We start from the raw sequence: 21,128 nt of genomic DNA on the forward strand, positions 1-21,128 counted from the left end.
TCCCCTTGTAAACAGGAAATGAGTCCAAGTATAAATTATAGATTTCTCCTTTGAAAGGGCATCACTTACCAGTAACTACCATGCTGCTCATGTTAGAGTTCGGGCTACTGAGTACACTGCCTGAAAGAAGTTCGTCAGATCCTCTCTAAAAAGAAAGAGACAGTAAGAGATTTTTTTTCCTCTATTTTGTGATTTTTAAAGATGATACTTCCTCTTTTCAGATAAGTGCAACAATTTGAAATCTAAGTAAAGCGGAATATTTACATGGCAATCTGAAATGAGAGCAGCTTAAGCACAGTTGTTTAACCCACCACTGAAATAAATCCATCTCTGGACACAATGAGAACTGCTGAACAATAATTTTGTCCAGCATTTCAAATTCAAATATAATTAAATAAATTTATTCAGCTTCAATAACATTTAAATTAATTTAAGTTTTAATATTTTAATACACATATATATTAAACTATTATATCTAGCTGAAACTACAAGGGAAATCTACACAAAGAAATATGGAGTTTAGCTCAATTTTAACACCCCTATTTAAATACAAAGATTTAATGATCACAGGAAATGACATCAGTTTTCATTTTGGGGACATTCATTTTTTCTGCAAAACACAACTTAGGGCAGGGAATTACATCTTCATTGTAGTTCTTAAAACATGACACATATCAATTAATGAATGAACTTAAAAGTGGGCTGCAAAAATCAGAGGAGGGCTTATATTAAAACCATGTAAGATAACCCTTTCCACAAATGGTAAGATGGGCACTTGATGCAGCTGAAGAAGAGCTTCTTTTCACACCTTGTTGTTTCTTTTTTTCTTTTATGCCCCAACCTTCTTCACCCTCAAGACTTCATCTCTCAAAAAGCCTAAAAAATCTTTATGTGAACTTTCAATAAACAAAATATTTAAACCATCCTTTGAATATTATCTTTAATTTCTTATAGGTTCTTTTCCACTTCAGAAGTATTCCTGCGGCACCCTTAAGACTAATCCAGGTCACTGCTAAAATGGTAATGAGGAAAAAAACCCCAGTTTCTACCATCTTTATTAAAATAAATGGGTTTAATTCTGTTGTGGACACTACAAGAGAATCAAGAATAGTTAATGAATATGTTTTACAGGGCACTTCAATACTCCATAATAAATTAATCTGAGACTATTACCTTCATAGACAGCACAGTTGAAAGACTTATAAAAACCCTTACCTTTTTCTCATACTGCACTATACTTGTGTCCACAGAGAGAATAGTATGTTAAAGTTTATATACATGTACACACCTATAGAGCCATTAAACGTTTACTTGGTTTTCAACATCAGCTCTGAAGAATCTCTATACAGTTTACTGAATGCTCTGAGCTTGTAAGGGTAAGTAGCAAGCAACAAAGCTGTGCCTATCACATCAGCAAGAGCTCCCTGAAGATTGCATCGTGCCTAATACCAAGATGAGACAGAACCATGAGAAGGACTATTTGTCTTGTCCTTTTCAACGTAAGGATGCATTTCTAATCAGATATAACCAAGAAAAAATTAACTAGATAGAATTGAGAAACAACTTATAGGTAAGTTATAGAAATTCTCTGTTTTTCTAACTACATTGCTTTCTACTACTGATGTAATATGCAGGTACTCAGTGTAAGTTGAAACATGAACATTCTTTCCCTTTCATGTTCTACTTTTTCTAACACAATATTGACAGGGGTAGAATACTGCAAAGTTGAAGATTACTAGCAGCATTAGGTTACTCAGTGGTGGTTAAGTGCAGTTTTTTTCTGCTTGCAATACCCATCTAGCTTTGCTTGGGAGCCCCTGTCAGCAGCTTGGCCAGCTCAGCTGAATAGGCAGAAGTAGCAGCAGACACTGAATCTGTTCAGAGTTCAGCTGATTGAGATCATTCAGCATCATTTTTTCCCCCTTAATACAACAGGCATAAACTTGCAACAGTACAGCAATTACTACATAAATAGCTGAAGCAACCCCAGTACCAAATGAACACTCTTCCCAAAACCTGTAGGAACTCTGCAATTCTGAAATATCTCAAATTTGATTTGCCTTCAGCTTCAGAAAGTTACTTACAACAGCAACTGCTGAATGACAGAATGCAAGAATGGTTATATAAACTTCTGGTTCCTAGTAAATCAGGCTTTGAAAAAAAATGTTAATTTCTTAATCCACAGCAGAAAAATACAAAAGGAGCACAAATTACTCAACAGAGTAGATATTCAGTTCCTGTATTTCTGTTTCATGAACAGTTTTCTCTTCATTTACAAACATATCATTTTACATTTCATGAATACCTTCTTAGTCAATCACAAGATTTTGTCATTGCCCTTGAAAGATTTAACATTTTTGCTTCAGAAGAACAATGAAATGTGAATTTCTTGCACTGGCCTGTACCATAAAGTCTACACTTGTCTTATCTGCATAAATTAGTGTTCAAAAGTCTGACTCGCATATGTACAGGTTCATACATGAAATGTTCTTCCAACTCCCCCATGAAATCACAAATGAATAGCAAACCTCTATTAACTCACTCCTGTACGTATTTCCCAAGCTTTTGGTCAAAGACAAAGATCTTTCTTACCATGTGAGTAATGATCAAATAGCTACACATGGTTATTTTTCCTAATTGGTTCTTAAGCAGCCTAGACCCTTCTGTACTTCAGTTCTGTACGTAACTTTAAAACCAGCTCTGCAGCATGATGGACTTGGATACACTTGTAATTTACCACTTGGAAGTGGTAAATTACAAAATCAAAAGCAGTACCTGCCTGGTTATTGTGATTTACTTCAAAAGGGTTATCTGAAGATCTTGGTTGTCTAGTAAAGCAATTTCATATAAGCATCTCAAGTAAGCCAATGTGTGCTCTTTGACTGGCACTACTGTGTAACACAGTCCCTCCCAAATTACATAGACATAAATACTTATTTTACTCACATTTATTCAGCAGAGATAAGGCTTTATTTGATTTGTGGTTTGGAGTGCTAGGTTTTGGTTTTATGTGCATATTCTTTTAGAGGGTGCTAAGCCAAAAAAGACGGATGCCATGCTCCATGAGCAAAGCCCTTCATCACTCTGCTATGTCACACATGAATTTCAAAATCGTAACCAGTTTTCCAAGCATCTCAAATATTTAATTAGTCTCAAGCACAGAAATTCTCCTAGTTGAATGTTACAAACCTTTAAACTAAATTAGGTAATTGTATTGAGTGTTTCAGAGCTAAGGAAACCAAACTCAGACCTTTGAAGAGAACACAGAATCAGACTCAAGGAAGGAAGATCCAACAGCAACGTTCACTTAACTCTTTTCCCTGTCTGTGCAAACCGCTGTGTTCTAAAGAATAAAGCAAGTTTGAGACTGTATAACAATATTGAAGATCTCAAATACAGAGATGGCAAAAACATTCTCGTCTAAGTTAAAATAACAAACCACCACAATGATTATATTTCACCATAAACTGCAAAGGAAAGTTACTGTAATAGCAACACAGTAGAGACTAATTGAATATCCATTTTAGCATGAGGCAAGGAGATTATTAAGAACAAAATAAGAAGTACAAACTGCTATTATACTATTAATACCTCATCTTCTGACATCTAGGCCTCAACAGCACAAGTCTTCAATGCTGTATTTCTATTCCTACCAATGTCAAGAAGACTAATCTACATAAATCTTCCACAAAAACTAATAACTAACTGCTCAGATCAGAGCTATCTAGATCATTTCTTTATGAAACCAAAATATGAGTATACAAAATAAACAAGGGAATTTCCAGGCTAACATCTTGCAGTGAGCAAACCCTGAATTTGTCACAGTCAATACTGCCCTTTCACTTCAGCCCATGTTAGCATCCCCATGACCCCATGAGAGCATTTCCATGCATGGTGGGAAAACATCATGTTTAATGCATGGCTTCAATCAATGGATTTATGTAAAACTGACATATATGACCACTTTCAAAAAAGACAATATACCAAATCAGACTTTTATTGCATATTTAAGTGAAAATTCAAAATTATATATACAAAAGTTATTTTGCACACTATAAATTAAAGACACCACTTTGATATTTTAGCAGATTTCCCTAAGTGAATACTTATTTCTTACACAGTCATTTCTACAATTTACAAAATCAATTAAACAACGAGAAAGAAGCAGCCCCTAGTTCAGCAAATGAATGCCCTAGGTCCTTGCTTTAAGTTATAGCTAACTCAAAATCCTTCACTACACAAGCTGGATTTACATTGCAGAATTTCAGAATTTCTCCCCCCATAAAAGACTACTATAAATCTTCATGCTATCACGGGTTTTATTATGTAGCTATATAATTTCAGGAAGTCATTACAGTCATACAATGCTTCCAAGCTAATCAAAAATATACTATCTAGAAGTCTTTGCAAACTATTTTCCTCATATTCCAGATCAGGCTTTAAATACTTAACACATTCCCCAGATGTTATTAAATCCAAGGGTTTAGTCTTTTATGCACCAAAATACTCTTTGACAACTGTTTGCATCAGAGACGCACTGTCTTTTTCCCAGTAATTAAGGGCTATGGAGACTCTGATCAGAAATTATGGCTAAACCTAACCTAAGAGTGTATTAAAGAGAGATTATTAGAAGCATGTTGTCATGGTTTGACATGGTGTCAAACCATGACACATGTGAAGAAGCACTACAATACTCCTAAATATAGTAAACAAGTGTCTCCTAGAAACAGTTAACTTTTGTTAAAAAGTCAACAGTATCATCTAAAAAAATTTCTTAAATTCACACTAGAAAATATAAGGATGACATTCCAAGACATTAAAAAATAATTTTTTTACAAATACTCTCATTTGTGGTATTTATATTTGCTGGTATTACAAACCTCTCTCAAAACCAGGATGATTCTGCCCTTCCCATTTCCCTCTCTGTGCCCTTCCCCCCAAATGAAAGAGAAGTAAGAGAACTTCAGCTGCACTGCACATTTACCACAGTCATTCTCAGCCTACAGGCGTGAATCTCCCAGGAGGTATGTGACAAGCCAGGAGACAGATCTCGTGGTTTAAGGAAATCCAACAGCATTGTAGAACACTTTATTTCTAACAACATCTGGGAACAATTTAAAAGAAAGAGCCAGAAACCTCATGGTATAGGAGAGGAATAAGCACATGACAGTTTCAACCCAGACATTAAAACATTCTCCTCTAACAGTTACACATTGTAAACACTCTGCTTCAATATCTGAAGTAACTTTGGGGACTGGCTGTTCAAAACAACAGAACACACTTTAAACCCCCAAACACAGCATTTATAAGCTTTGTTCAGTTTACATGTGATAAGAATTCAAAAGAATCTTCATTTTTAACATGATAAATTTTTATATGAAACACTGCATAAATATACCTCACATAATCTTTTGTCAAGAAAAAAACACTTGATCTGCCTTATGCTCTGATTACACACACAAATGTCAAAACACATAATCCAAACTATCCTAAGGAATTTGTTATATCTCTCATATGTACAGGATCACAGAAGGCCCATGCAGCACAGGATACATATTCAAAAGAAACTCCATGCAGGTTCATAAGTATTTCACAAAGCATACAGCTCAACAATAAACTTGCTGTTACTTCACCAGAACCCTACATGCATGGAGTACACCTACTTGAATCATTTTAAAGAATGCACCATTTAACTATATTGGCATGAAATAAGGTTGTGAACTCCATAGGTACTTCGTAATTGACTTATAATATCACTTGCTTTTCATTCAGTATTAACTGTATACAATATGACCACCTTTACATACTTACTCTCTCTATACGTTCTTTTTTACCCTACTTCAATTACTTTCAGATTCTCCTCAGTCAAGCATATATTGTTTATATAGCCTAACAACTATGCCCTTTCAACACTCTCAATTTTTTCAGTAAGAAATGAGCTAGGAGAAAATTAATAAACATTACTAAAACCAGGTAAATTTTGTGGAAATTGAGAGAGAGCAATAAAGGGAATTTGAAAAGTCCTTAAGATTGACAGGAGACAAAACTTAATTTCCTTAAAAAATCTCCAGCTTCCTAAAACACAATGATGAAAAAGACCAAATTTCTCAAAGCACCAGAAGATGGACTATTAAACCAAAAAGCCAAAGAGCAAAGAATCAAATCTCAACTTACACCACATCACACAGCCTCATTTGGAAACTTCCAAACTTTCAATTGTAATGAAAGACTGTAGGCAAGAATCTCTTTTAATATAAGTCAATGCTTCAAACATTCAAAAGAAGTACACCAACAAAATAATTTATTCCAGCATTTCAGATTTTCGATTCTACTTTTACCAGAAAATAAATTACTACTCTCAAACATTACTGGTAGTAAATTAGAATAGGTGAGAACAACTCACTAGAGCTACAAAGGATGTGTCCTTTGCCTTCCAGACAGAACCATGGCACCCGGATGTACAGATTTGCTCCTTCAGTAGCGGTTTCTACACTCAAAATGCAATCCACATGGAAGGTATTTTCTACTCAATTATCTGCTATTTTTCACTAATAAATCAAAAGTGCTAATGCTGTTTTGTCCATAACTCAATACTCGTGTTACGCATTTACAGAAAAACTGATTTTATTACAAGCTAAACATGGCTACATGTACTTGCAGCTGTAAAAAATAACCAACCCCCTAAATCCAACATCACAGTCCCATTAACAGCTGGTGAAACCACAACCTCATTTGAATCAACTACCACCAAAAGCAAGAATCCTATCTTCTCCCTGACCCCAGCAACTTGTTCCTACTCTGTCATCCTAATTCTGTATTGCTACAAGCACTTATGCAACCACATGCTTTGGTACAAATCTGAGTAAAAACATGGAGCTCACTGTTGTGCCAGCTTAGCTTCATCCTGGTTAAGTTCCCAAGAAAGGCTTGTGAATTGACTACCTAAACATCTGCTGCACAAGTATTATAGTGACAGAAAAATGGAATGCAGCTGGATTTGCTTGTGAAAATGAAAACAAGGCCCGAAGCTCTAGGAAATGGGAAGGGTATTTGCATATGGTATTAGTGCATGTTTTCAGAGATGGTGCAGGTGATTGTGTTTCTCTTTGTATAACTCCTCAATTAAGATGTAAACCTAAGTCTTCTGCTACAAATGAAAACTACATGATTTCAAATTAGTGAAAGATATCAAAACTTATCAAACAGGTATACTAAAACTTCCTTACATACAGTGAGCATACTTACTACAGAGAACAAACTAAGTTTCAACATGTTTCCTTTCTTTCCATTTTCAGCTTCCCTTACTTCTTCACATATACTACAGTGGCAGAATGGGCATCACAAAAAAAAGTACAAAGAGAAAAAGAACTGGAGTCAGCTGTTCCAAGAATAAATATGAAAGCCATTTCAAACAGGGTCAATTTATAGAAGTTACTGTTATCAGATATCTTTACTGTTAACAGATGTCTTTCATTGTAAGAAGTTATTTTTTGTCACTATGGACATGTTCCCCATACCATTGCTGGAAAGACAAGTCCAGATGCCAGTTCTAAACTTTTGAACATGGTCAGACTTCAGCCTTACTTCAGTGCTGTAATGCTCTACACATCTTTTTTGCTGTTTACTGCTGCTAGCACAACTAAGTTTTATTGAAAACAAACGTTGTCTAAAAACATTATCACAGCTAACACAAGATTTAAATACCTCTAATTCACAAACAACGCATTTTTCTCATGTCACTGTGTTTTTGTCTAGTCTACCAGCAACTATATTAGACATGCAAGGTTAGCCCAAAACTCTAATCCTAACATTTTAAATACAACAGACTAACACACGGCATTTGTCTGTATGAATAAACAAATTTTTTATCCTACCACTTCCTTTTATAAGTAGAAAAAATTACAACAGTGAAGGCAAAAAATTTGAGAGAGCACAAAACTGAAATGAACAGGCTTGTGAAATAAGTTATGAATACATTTTAGAAGTAGGAGTTTATCTTTTGACAACTTGCTAGAATCTGGTTTTCAATCCCATTTTCATTATACCATGTACAGTTGAAACAAAACATCACAGCACATCTACAGTATCTACTTGTTTCCACCATGAAAAACTTCTAAGTTATTACTAGCAAAAAAGGTTCAGAGTATAGTTTTCTGAGACTATACCTCAGAACATGAGTAAAAAAACCAAAGTGGACAATGATTCAAGAGTACTTAAAGACTGCTACTTCGTGCTCTCTCCCCCTTCTCCATCAGTTCCTTTCTCTGTCAGTTTTTAGCTCCTGTCCTTCCCCCATACTACTATATTCCTCCATGTTAAGTTTCAGCAACCAGGAAAAAGGGGAACTAGGTGATACTTTCCTGTTTGGAAAACTTAGAAAGTACAAGGATGTGTTTCTTAGCATTTGCTACCCATCCCAAACATAACCAACTAAACACACAACACCAATTCCCTCATCTCTTAAGTGCACAGCAAAAGCTGAAGCCCTCACCTTGGGGGGAAAAAGGCCATCCCCACATCTTTAAACATTGTAAAACTCTGTTTACAGTTATAGCTCTCCTAGCTATAAGTGGGGCTGTCCACACTTGGCAGCTGAAGCTTTGTTTTTGGCCAGTATCCATAGCACCATCAAGAAGGGCAAAAATTTCCCAAATGCTGTGTACCAAATAATGCATCCAGGAAGAAATGACTGGTTCTGTTCTCCTGTCAGATGGAAGAACACCTCAGCCATTGTGAAACACACAAGGCACATACACAAAATTAGTCACTCAATTGCTCAAGCCCTGTTTACTGCACAGCCACCCATCCCATCCTGGAGAAACATCATCCATTACACTGAAGTGGCACACACTGAAACACAGTAGGAGAGATCACCCTCAATATGCACCCAAATTTCACCTAAGTTATTCCCTGCAGCTGTGTGACATATTCCCTATACCATGTTTTCATATCCCTCCAAAGATTATTTTAATTACTCCATAGGAAAGATACATTATATACTTCATACATCCAATGGCTGGAAAAGGCTCTATCACACCAAGTGCCAAATCAGTTATCAAGATTAAAGCATTGTAACATAAAGAGAACACAAGAGAACAATTCAAAGTACAGTTATTAGATGCTGATGCTCACAACTGTATAACCACAGAGTAACTAAGGACCTGATGTAATAAGAACAGAGCACCTCAAATATATTAAAAAAAAAAAAGCTAACATTTTATATAATATGATTTTTTTTGAACTATGCACAAAGAAATCTATGAAATGTGTAGAATTTCTCCAGGGAACTGACTTTTTTTTTTTAAATTGATGAACTATGTAAATATTACCATTACTGGAATCCTTAACTCTCCTTTTTTCAAGTATACTTTGCACTAACTGCTTATATACAATGCAAGTTCACAAATCAGCATCAGACAGAGAGCTAAAGCTCATTCCTTCTTGAATTATTTTGCAAAATGTAATGTAAGGGGTGAACTGTGTGCAGTGACATTTCCCTGCTTCCATGAATTCTAGGAAAGCAAAACAAGACATTACAGACCAAATCAAGTAAGAGTTATTTTATTTGTATTTACAAGATGGCTGGGCTGTGACATGTTCTAATGCTTTCAGAAATTAAATCACATTGCTGGTCTGACAGATTTGAGCTAGGAAGCATATTCCCACTGCACATTTTGAGTTGTACAAATCCCCACATTTACTCTTTGTAAACCCAAGTTCTCAAGTTGCATTCTTCATTTTTTCTACCTCCATTTTATGTTTTGTATTGGTTTCTGGTGTTACTTTCTGGTGACTCAACATGTAAATCAAATGAAGACTGAACCTCACGTGAACAAAAATGTTTTAAATCAAATCAAGTATACAATACAAATATATTATAAGTTTCAAATTTATCCCTCATTTGTAGATAACTCTGATTATAAAACTGTTAATAAAGCATTATAAGGAAGCATTCCTTTTAATCTATACTTGCCTTGACCACATGCAGTCTCCTAAGGTACAAAGCCCTCCTTTAATTGAAAGGCAACACCCAGACCACAGTAATTAGCTTCTTTTACTCTTTCATGAATGGGTTTAAAAGTATAACATGTGCACTTTGCTGTTTAAGAGAACACCCATCCATAACAGCTAATATAACCTTTAAATTTGTATTGACATGACTGATGTAGATAAAATAAAGCTAATTTTCCAAACAGAAGACTCACATGTCACCATCCATTTCTCCAAGTAAAACTGAATATATCACCAACATATTTTAAAAGTGATCAGCATATACACTCTAAGTGAAAAATCTCAGAAAGCATCAAGTAAAAAAATATCCTGGATAAGTTAACTTCTCACAGGTAAATCCCTGCCCACATCCAATGACTATTCAGTCACAATAAAAGCAGTGCTGGAAGAACATTAAAACTGCTAATGCAACTCCTTGGATTCAAAACTTATTTCTTACACATTCCCATGGCACCTCATGAAAAAGAAAACTTCCAAGGGAAGGCCAGATGACTGATCCTAGTTGTTTATATACACTTGATAGGCAAAGCATTCCTCAACTTGAAAACATCAGTCCATCAAGAGCAATGAATAGTCACGATAAGGACAAATGTTTCACATGTCCTTCCACAAAACATGACTGAAACTGGCACTACATTACTATGCACACTGTATACCTCAATAAGACTGAAATCCCATTTTCCATTCTTAGCAGTATCTTGAGATAATTAAAGAAGCTCCAGAATACAATCCAGTTTATTCCTCCCATATTTAACAGCTTTCTTCAGGAAATCATCATGCTTATTTATTTGTACTACTTCTATGCACAGACTGTTTTCTTCTAGAAACCAGACAGCAAGTCCATTTTCACAAGCAAAGAGCACAACTTTCTGATATGTCTAAGCCTCTCCTTGTATTTTTTAATCACTGCCTCAAATACACCTGTTTTGCCTTCTTTCTTATATTCATAATATAACTTCTACAATCAACAGAAGAAAGCAGTTACATCATCTGAAGCATCTTTATTTCATTGTCTGGCTAGTATCCTAAAATTTGGTTCCAAAATGGCACGACTCACTTAGGACATAGTTTGTAACACTCAAATTCTCATAGATTGAAGTTGCTCACAGTAAAGTGTAAAAAGGATACTGAATCCATTTACTTCTCCTGAAGTGAGAAATGTCAGAATTTAAGATCCAAGTGATATATGGTCTACATGAAACTACTACTTCACTAGAAAGAAGAAAAATTACTAAGGCCAGTTTATGATTTTTTATTTTTTGCCAGGAAGCCATGTACATGGAGTGCAGTTTGCTGCTGAAAGACTTGGAACATCCTCAGGTATTCCTCCAAACTACTAAATACATTGCTAAGTATAATTAGTTAACACTTTGTCACCCTAGGCATCAGAGAAATAATCATGTCAGTTCATATTTCTATTGTGATTAGCTGCCACAGAAGTACCTTAATAACTACACTTTACTCACAATTCAGAGAATGAGTGTAAGCTTGTCTCCAAGACTGCATGAACATATGGAGCTGGATGGGTCCAGAATCCATGTAACTGACTTCTCACAGCTCTTCCTAGAAGCAAGCTTACCCAGAAACATTATACAGGTAGTTCCGACAGAACAGCTGCTGCATGTATAGGCTGACTGTATTATATAAGAACCAGTCCAAATCCAGCAGGACCAATACAGAATCTGAGCAATTGGGCCTTACTAGACAAAGCTGGGCTTAGCAAGCAGTTAACACTGATCAGCTTCAGGTGAAAAGGCAGGTACATAGCACAAGCTACGAAGTCCCTGAACAAATGTGAAGAGTTAAGTGTAGGCACTAGAAAACTTCTGCATCTGCCACTGAAATAGAATTGCTGTCATGCATTCATTAAAGTTCTCTTGTCCCATATACCTTTGCATAAACATTATTTTTCGCTCTGCTACTATGGAGTACTGATCTAATTCCTGTGATAGATTTCATAAAAAAAAAAATAAATAGTAAATTAACAGCTATTTGGAAGCCCTTTCCTTGTTATAAAAATATAATAAATTCATAACTGAACTTGAGAAATAAAAAGTACAGCAAAAAAAACCACCCACTTCTGTGTCTACATAATAAATACTAGTTCCCATTTTTCTGTCCTGTTTTAGATAGTCACTTCTTTTTTAATTTCAGTGGAAACTGTTTTAATAAAGGAGGGGGAGGGACAGAACAAAGTATGACTTTTACAGGCCCCATGCAACAATGCGGGAGTGTTGATTTGAGAAAAAATATGATAAATCAAGTTTTAAAGTAAGGAGCTTACACCACTACATTAATCCAGAACCACTGTTTACAGTTCAGTGCCTAGAAAAGTCCTTTGTGTAAAGGCTCCAATTTACCTCTAGGGATTTTTGTTTAATAAAGCACACACGGCTGACTAGGTATCAACTCACAACGACCAGTTAAAATCTTCCAACATGCAATTACTGATGCTCAAAGTAGTTCATTTTGTACCAGCACTCTACCCCCTTATTTGTTAAGTGCACATCCTACCTTCACACCAACTGCAACATCAGTGACAATGCTGTAAAAAAAGAAAAAAACAAGAATGTAAGTCAACCAATTTATCCTCATAAACCCAACTTTTCAATGTATTGGGGTGACAAAATAATGAGGAAACAAACAGGCAACAACTCCACTGAGCAAGAAACTACTTCAAAGAACATACAGGACTGAAATACAAAAGAAACTTTAAAAAGCCACTCAGCTCCCACAGCTTATAGGCCATTCCAAAGAGTACAAAGTTTCAAGTAAATGTTACTCAAATGCAGCACGGCCAATAAATTTATTTAGGAAACTCGGGTTTCTGGACTACATGAGATTACATATTGGAAACAGAGTAATTTAAAAGTATAAAATTTCTCACACACCTCTATTACCTAAAAAGCTAATTCAGCAACACAGCTGAACCTTTGTTTGACCTACTCTTTGAACAGTACAAAGTAGCATTTTTTTAAAATTAGTTTTGAAAAAACCCCCAACGCGTTGGCAGCTATACTTATATGAAATTTAATGAGGTACACCTTTGAAAAACACTGCAACAGGCATGTCAAGGTACATCTTTTCCTTAGAGATTGTAACATCACCACTCACAGTGTCTACTACAATCCTAAAAGAAACCTCAGTCCTCAAACACACACACACACAAAAGACTATGGGAGAGCATTCCACAATGTAGTACTCATTAGTGACAGCAGTTCTCAGACAGGATTTGTAACTCCTACCATTATAACCACAACCATAAAAAGCCTTGGGAACTCTCACAGTTCAAAGGTTATATGCTTAAAGCATACCAAAGAGATGGCTTCTCTCTTTAAAGCAGAGTAAGCAACCTAATAGGAGATTTGGAAGCTGAAAGCTGTTGTGTTTACACTGACGGAGGCTACAGCCAGCAGCCCCGCTTTCCAGGTGCAACAAAAAGCAGGCCTGGCGTGTAGTGCCTGCCCATGCAGCCCCTACTGTCCCATACTGCCGACTCCTTCCAACCTTCCCTTCTTTGGTTTTTACAGCCAGTCCGCTGCATACACAAAGGCATCTTTCCACCTGGGGAGGGGGGAAGCCGAAGGGCTTATTAGGCAGTTTCTGAAAACAAAAGAGCTCGACATCTGGCTCCTGCTGGCATCGCTCCTCCCCCCCAGCCAGCTCCAAAACAAACCCGAGCCCTGAAACGCGCCCCTCCTCACCCCCTGGCCAGAGGAGAGATGCCAAGCGGGGGACAAGGAGGGGGAGAGAGGCTCTGGGGGGCAAGGATGAGGGCAGATCGAGCTCCTTCTTTACATCGAGACGCGGCGTCTCGGCCACTACACTTAAGTAGGGGGCAGCCCAAGGCCCTCAGCGAATTGAACGGGGGACCCTACAGAGGGGCCTGCGTTACGGAGAGGCTGAGCCCACTCCTGCCCCGCTGCCAGCCTGTGTGGGGCCTCAGGCTTCAGCTGTCCCGCGGCGGGAAGCTCATCGCTCCCCACACCCTCGGAGACGCCCGCCGACAGCCAGCGAGCGCCCGGCACCGGGACAGGTCCCACCGCCGACCGGCAGCACAAAGCGCGGCAGTGCGCTCGCTCCCAGCGCCCCGGTGCCCACTCACCCGTCCATCGCCGAGCAGGACAGAGCGCGGGCAGCGGGACAGGAGCCGCGCACGGGGAAGCTGAGAGAAAATGGCGGCCTGGCCTGCACGGAAACCGCCGAGCGTTGCCGAGTGCCGGGCTCCGCTCCGCGTCCCCCTCCGCTACCGCGCACGCGCCGGCAGAACGCGCATGCGCCCTGCGCGCCGGTGAAGCTTTTGCCCTCAGCCGCCCGGCCCGAGCCGGCCCTTGCGGCGGCGCGAGCCTGCCCCGCCTGGGGCGGGAGGCGGCAGCGGCGGCGCCTTCCCTGCCCGGCCCCGGCGCCGCTTCGGGAGGGCGGGGCGGCGGCCACGGGACAGCGCCGAGGCAGCTGGGGGCGGCGGGGGCTCCTCAGCCCGTCGGCATTCCCTGCCGCCCCCCGTCGGCTGAGCCGCCGGACCCCACTTGTTGGAGGGAGAGTTTCCGGGCTTGGTGCCGGCCCTTCTCCTCAGGGGAGCGCTGAGGGCCGCGCACGCCTCCCGCCTTGTCCCCGTCGCTCGCTGCCCTGGGCTACGCTGTCACTTCCCAGAAAACAACCTGTTGACTATACAACTGATCACTAACACTACATAAAAATAATAAAGAGGAACGTAGAAAAGAACTACTGCAGTGAATTGGGTCGTTTATTCACAGAATAAAGTGTCTCCGTGATTCTCTGTAAACTGTCACGTCAGGGGACAAAATACGCGGCTATTATGAAAAACACATTTTCTCTTCATTTTTTTGCCAGATCTCAGTATTTCATCACAAATCTTACAATGTTTGACACATTTCTAGGTTTTCTAGAAAAGCTGTGCATGAGAAGACCCTGGATTGCATTCAAACAAAAAATCAAACTAAAGATTTTATACCTATGAAAGAAATTTGAAATTGTGATCCAAATGTTCCTGTAAGATCCCAAACACAGAAAAATGTTTAAAAGTATTCAAAAAGTCGTCTGTGATTTCTATATTTTGATCTAGCAAAAATATGTTTAGAGAAGGTAGCCTTGATTGCACTTCAATTTTTCAGGTTAGTATAAATTCCTTGGAGTCTGTCATCAAAACTATAGCAATGAAGCCTGAAAAAGAATTTAGGAACCAAAAACTATAAAACTATACATACATCCATAAATGGAATATTTTCAGTATGCTTTAGTACTCCAGTATCCTCCTCTGACACCACAAATAGCTCAGTAACTGGATGAACAATTATGAATGTGTACAGATTCTCATTCTACTCTGCAACTTGTTGCTCTGTTCTGGAAAAGCCACTCTGATTCTCTCCAGCAGTTTACTGATAATGCCTCTCCTAAATGCCATTATCACTTGGATATCTGTAACTACTTCCTCTTTCCGAAATTGTCTTCAGCACCCATCACTGACCACTAGACTAAATTACTTATTATTCACTTTCTTAGAAAATCCCTCTTAAATATTCGATTTGCTGAGATTGTAGCTATGCTTTAAGGGTTTTGCCTTCTACATTGTTATGTTTTGTTTATGTTTTTAAGTCTGTGGTTGTAACGTTCTTTCCTGATTACACATGATAAAGTACTCTGATCATGATTGAAAGTAACATTGAAGACATCAGAGACATAGGGGTGCATGTAACAATCTCTATAAATCCAGGGCGTATTTATATATTTACTTTCTCTCTCTGTGTATAATCCCTGTATATTCCAGCATACTTACTAGGCTTTGCACCACTGGAGGTTGGGCTTATAGTTGGTTTCTCTTGATTTCCATTGCCTTCAGTCCTGTTTGATGCCACATTGTACTGGGAATGCTTTTGTCTTTTTTCCCCTCTTATAAATCTAAATACATCTTATGCATTTTTGTATTGGTAGAAGTACTAATTCTTCCACTTCTTAGCAATTAATAGAAAATCTAATTTCCATCTCATTTCTCCAACTGCCTCATTTGCTTACCTTCTTTGCCTTTATAGTAATGCCATCTTCAATCCTGTTTTTCTCTTCTGTAATATTTATTTTTTCTCCTTCTTTCATGACACCTACCAAAATCTAAGTGAGCTGATACTCATTCAGTTTATCCTCTGAGTTAGAAGCTCTTCCATATAAAGGAGGCTGAGGAGTACCTGTTGAGTATTGCAGAAAAGACACTGGAACTGAGTTTGCAAATCTGGTTGAATTAATGGATGTGACTTTATACAGCAAAACTCTGGTCCCCCACAAAGCATCAATAAAAGTGATAATCAATCAGGATTTTACCTAGAGCATCTAATTTTAAAAGGGATAAAAAAGATTTGAGTATTCAGTGCATTTCTAATAAAATGCCATGGCATCCTCTTGATCAGTTGTTTATGCAGTGTGGTATTCCACTTTCCTGTTCATGTAGCCTTGCCTTTTTATAATATTAGATCATTTTTAGTACACTTCTGAATGCCTTGTGAAATGTCTGCCGCATTTGGAACATTGTGATAGCATCATCTGTTTATCTGGTCGTCTGTTTTCTCTGTTGCTAGAGTGTGTTTTTTCTTTGTCTTTCTCATGTTTCAGAAAGTCAAAAAAAACCTGTTGTCAGAAAAAAAATTGTTGCCAAAAAACACCCGCTTGTCCTTACGAACTGTCAACTTTCTGCTGAAGCCCTGTATCAGATGTTTCAGAAGGCAGCTGAAATGTCCAGTAAGAGATAACCATTAAGTAAAATACCTCAAGCAAAGCTCTTCACATTCAGTTGTTACATTACAAAGCACATGGGCTTATATACTCTATCCATTTTATTCTAACTAAAGTTTAAGTGCAGATACTATTATCAGCTGTTCAAAAGTTCCATACTCTTAAAATCACAGTAATCTTACTGCTGCAGCAATATTTTGTTTTCCGAAATAATTTCCTTTGATCATTCATACACTTAGATGTTTCACTATGATTGATTGTTTCTGTTTTATTTCAAGAACAGCTAATAAATAACCATCTGTGTAGTTCAGTAGCAGAGTGACTAGTTAATGATGTTTGCTTCATGGAAGATGTAGGAATTAGAAAGCACACAAAGATATTTTCTGCTGTACATTGTCCCAGACTGACTCTCTGGAGTTGCTGGGGATAAAACAGCATCTGCAGTCTCAGAGAACAGTTTGTCCAAGAGTTTGCCTTAGCACTTTTTGACATCCGCAGCATTCTAGGATAAGTCTTGCGATTTAGGAAATCATCGTCTGAAAAATATTTTCTTTTGGTTGTGTCAAGCCCACTGCCTGATAATTTCCTTTGATGTCCACAAGTTCTTCTTTTTTTTTTTTTTTTTTTAATAGATGGATCATTTTTTCTGTGTACTTATTCTTGCTGTTCTTGAATGCATATACCTCCACCGTATACTGTCTTCAGTTATTTTTTAGGAGTTCTAGTAAATTTCATGTTTCCTCTATTAGAAGTCATGCCCTGTTTTCAATGATTTGTTTTGATTTTTTAAATACCTTTCATAATCCTATTCTAGAAGACTATAATGGTTTTCATTATTCAAGTTACACACTCAATGGCTTTATATAGGTGCATAATAAATGCTTTCTGGTTTTATATTATTTTTCTTTCTTATAACACCAATCTCATTTGCATGTTTGAATCCTACTGAGCCATGAGCTGGTGTTTTCACAGAACCCCCCCACAACTCAAGCACTCTTTGCTGTTTGAAAGCCATTTATTTAGATGCCAGGATTTTGTGCTTATATTTTGGCTTGTTTTCTCTCTCACATATTACTTCCATTTTTCAGCACAGAATTTAACTTGCCATTTTATCATTCAGTCACACAGTATCATGAGAGCTTTCCACAATTCTTCACGGTCAGCTTTTGTTTTTATTACCATGAATAATTCAGCATCATCAGCAAACTTGGTTGCCTCGATAATCACTCTTTTTTCCAGATCATTTAAGAATATGCTGAACAACACAGGTCCCTGTGGTACACTACCGATGACCTCCCTGTACTGTAACAAAATAGAACATTTTTCTTGTCCTTCATTTAATATCTTTTATTAATCTAGTATTAGTAACTAATAATTAACAATTTATTAATATATCAAAGAATGTACCTGTTTATCTTGTGCCAGCTTAGTTTCTCTCAAGAGCTTTGGGCAGAGAATTTCCACAACTTCTTTTTTTAAGAAAACGTTATCATGTTGTTTCAATCAGACTATGCTAAAACTCAGTGACTCCTTCAAAGAATATGATGCTTCTTGCTATTAGAGGCACTTACAGAGTAACAACTCTTCATTTGTCCTTATCTCCAAACAGCCCCGTCCTTCAGTTTCCCCAGGTTGTTAATAGTAGTGTCATTAAATGGTGTTGCTTAGAACAACAGATCCTCGGGATATTATGGGAAAGGTTGATCATTTGCTTTACCAGTCTTTGTTATATTAAACCACATCATTCTATCTTAAGCCAGTCCTTATCATCTTCATAAATTCCCCAGATGCCTTTGAGCAAAGTCCCAACATTTATTAGTAGCTATTCATCTTTTTGTGCTCCTGTAAACAATGTCCTTAATCAACATTTCTTCCCAGCAGTCTATGTTGCTTTACTTTGTTTTCTTAAACTAAGTTTTGAAGCTATTGTGTAGCTCTTACAAGCACAGTGCCCTAAATAAATGTCCCTTTTTTGAGTTCAGGTCAGAACTTGTCTTGCTGGCCTGAATCCCACAGGCTGCTCTCCAGCATTTTATTTCTAACATCCTTGCTAGAAAGACAGCTTATCTTGGGCAGGCTGGGAATGTTACTGCTCTCTACCATTTCAAGCACTGAAATATGTGGCATAGCTCATCCTGTACTTAACTGAAGATTCGTATGTGTCCAACGGTCTCATGACAACCAGATTATTATCTGTCTGTCCACTCTCTCTCTCTCTCTAGCTTCTAGGATATCCACCTGGAAATTAATTTTCCACAGCAAATTCACCTTTTTCTATCACTGTGATTAAAAACATGTGCATTTACTTTCCTCAGGACTGGATATCAGTTTTACTTTTTATTACAAACAATATGTGCCAGCGGTGTTTGCAAGCATCTTTCATTCCAAAGGGCTTCCTTGGTTTTGTCTTGGAGAGGTGGTGGAGTAAAGATCATGTTGTGGGTCATGTACAGCCATACAGCCATGGCTGCAGCTGTTTTTTGTTAAGGGCGAGAAGTGAAATTTTCTTTTTTCTTCTTTTTTTTTCTGAATGCAAAAGTGTCTGTTGATGTTATAAAACAAAGGGTAGAACTTCTCTGCTTCTTAATCTAAAAAAAAATATAACAATCTTTCTATTGTCACAAGTGGCTGAGTGCTGGCCTGGCCCTCTACAAGGCACAAGTGAAATATTCTGACACCAAAACTATGATTGTTCTCCAAGTACATTAGTAAAGTAATTTAGTCAATGGGCAGTGAAACCTAGCTTTTCCCTGACTGCAATGTGGCCGGCCAGTTCTGATGAGGACTGCTCCCTTAATGGTGGTGCTTTTACCAGCCTAGATCTTTACATTGCAGACAGCAGGGCTGTCCCACCTGCCAGGCAATCACCAAACCTAGGAAAAAATCTCTAAGCACTGTACTTTCAAAATCAATATTTAGTGCTTATTTTCATGAGTGGGTTACATGAAAGACCCACAATCAACAAAAACCTGGCTTTAGTTCTTAGCGAGTCCTTCATTACTATAACAGCTTTTGTCAATCAGTGTTCCGGTAGCAAAGGTTCTCCATTTGAGGATCGGACAAAGAATAAATTTAGGGACTTCAAGATTATTTTAATTTTTGTTCTGAAGTGAAGCTGCCTAAATTTTCGCTATTGATACACATATAAGAGTATGACTAACTTAGTGGAGCTGAAGCATTTAGTCCAGTGATGCCCTGGCAATCGGTAGCTTTGTGCAAACGGGAGCCCAGTGTGTTCCAGTACGTATGTGCTGACCAACTGGTGTCTGAGCAGTGGCAAACATTAACCCCTCTTCTCATAAGCCTGCTTTGGTGGGGGGGACTTTCCTCTGTTCCTCTGCCAAATCAAGCAGATCCACTGCTGCAGGTGATCTAAACTCTTCTGGTTTGACTTTACACTGAAGAGATCTAGACAGACGCAGAGTCATTTTTTGTCAGAGGAGACCCCCTGAGACCTCAGCCCTCCTGCCTCCAGCTGCTCATTTGCAGTCCAGAGCCTTTCCTGCCCTATGCCCTGCAGACAGGAGCAAGGACAGGCCAGAGGTTTCAGCCACAGCCTGAGTAAATATCCCCAAACCAGGTTTAGATGTTAACTTAAGGGTGTGTTAAGGTGAATTTTGACTTGCCCTTTATCTAAACTCCCAGACCAACATCAGACAGAAGACTTTATGTAATATACACAATGAGCCCAGTCTTGTACAAGCTCTGAGGCTTCCTAGTTTTGCAGATATGATAATTATGATTATTAAAATGGTGACCAAAAAGGTAATGGAGAACACATTAAAAAAAAAATCACCACCAAGGAAAAGATTCCAAATCTCCAATAATATAGAAGTAAATTAAAGCAATACATTCTCAAGCAAAGAAAGAAAACTCATAGCAATTTCAAAGAATATTCTTTGCACAGCTAGAATAAAATGGGACTTTTGCTATTGATTTCAGGAATACCAGAACTTGAACTCTGAACTCAAATAATTTAAAAGGAGTAAAAAGTGTCTCACAGTAATTTTTAAAAGGCTATATAAGTGACAGATGAGCTCACCTTTCCACTTTACCCTTTGATGTTAGAAAATGGAATTATTTTTGTACCATTTTTCCAAAACTGTGCTCTCATAACATCCTATCCTAAGTTCTTCCACATGCTTTTGCAACTTAGGTAGGAACAGCATTATGTTCCTGGGCTTTTTTGATAGGAATTATTTTATGGACTCCTACAAGACTGTATAAATTATCAAAAAGAATATCACAGAGGAAAAATATTTTCAAGTGGATGCTGTCCATGGTGGCAAAAGATATTTAAAATGGAAACCTTTAAAGCGATACAGAAAATGTCTTCAAAGAGGACACCCCAGAAATTTGACTATTTTTTAAGGAATGAA

The 21,128-nt window shown here is 37.9% G+C and overlaps 1 protein-coding gene across 6 annotated transcripts in view; it reads right to left on the reverse strand.

The window, feature by feature from the left end:
- PTBP2 (polypyrimidine tract binding protein 2) overlaps positions 1–14,274 on the reverse strand; it is a 47,021-nt gene extending 32,747 nt beyond the window's left edge. For 2 of the 6 annotated variants that reach the window (XM_068199763.1, XM_068199761.1), the window contains exons 1-3: positions 14,117–14,274; positions 12,526–12,556; positions 70–145 (exon numbers count right to left, since the gene is read on the reverse strand). In XM_068199763.1, coding sequence (XP_068055864.1) covers positions 70–145; positions 12,526–12,556; positions 14,117–14,124 — 115 coding nt within the window. In that variant the 5' untranslated portion in view covers positions 14,125–14,274. Of the gene's footprint in view, positions 1–69; positions 146–12,525; positions 12,557–13,325; positions 13,432–14,116 lie in introns of those variants that run through there. The other 4 variants (XM_068199764.1, XM_068199762.1, XM_068199765.1 and 1 more) reach the window with 3 other exon arrangements.
- Between the last annotated feature and the right edge of the window lie 6,854 nt (positions 14,275–21,128).

The sequence above is a fragment of the Anomalospiza imberbis genome, chromosome 9 (genome assembly GCF_031753505.1).
Source record: "Anomalospiza imberbis isolate Cuckoo-Finch-1a 21T00152 chromosome 9, ASM3175350v1, whole genome shotgun sequence".
NCBI lineage: Eukaryota > Metazoa > Chordata > Aves > Passeriformes > Viduidae > Anomalospiza > Anomalospiza imberbis.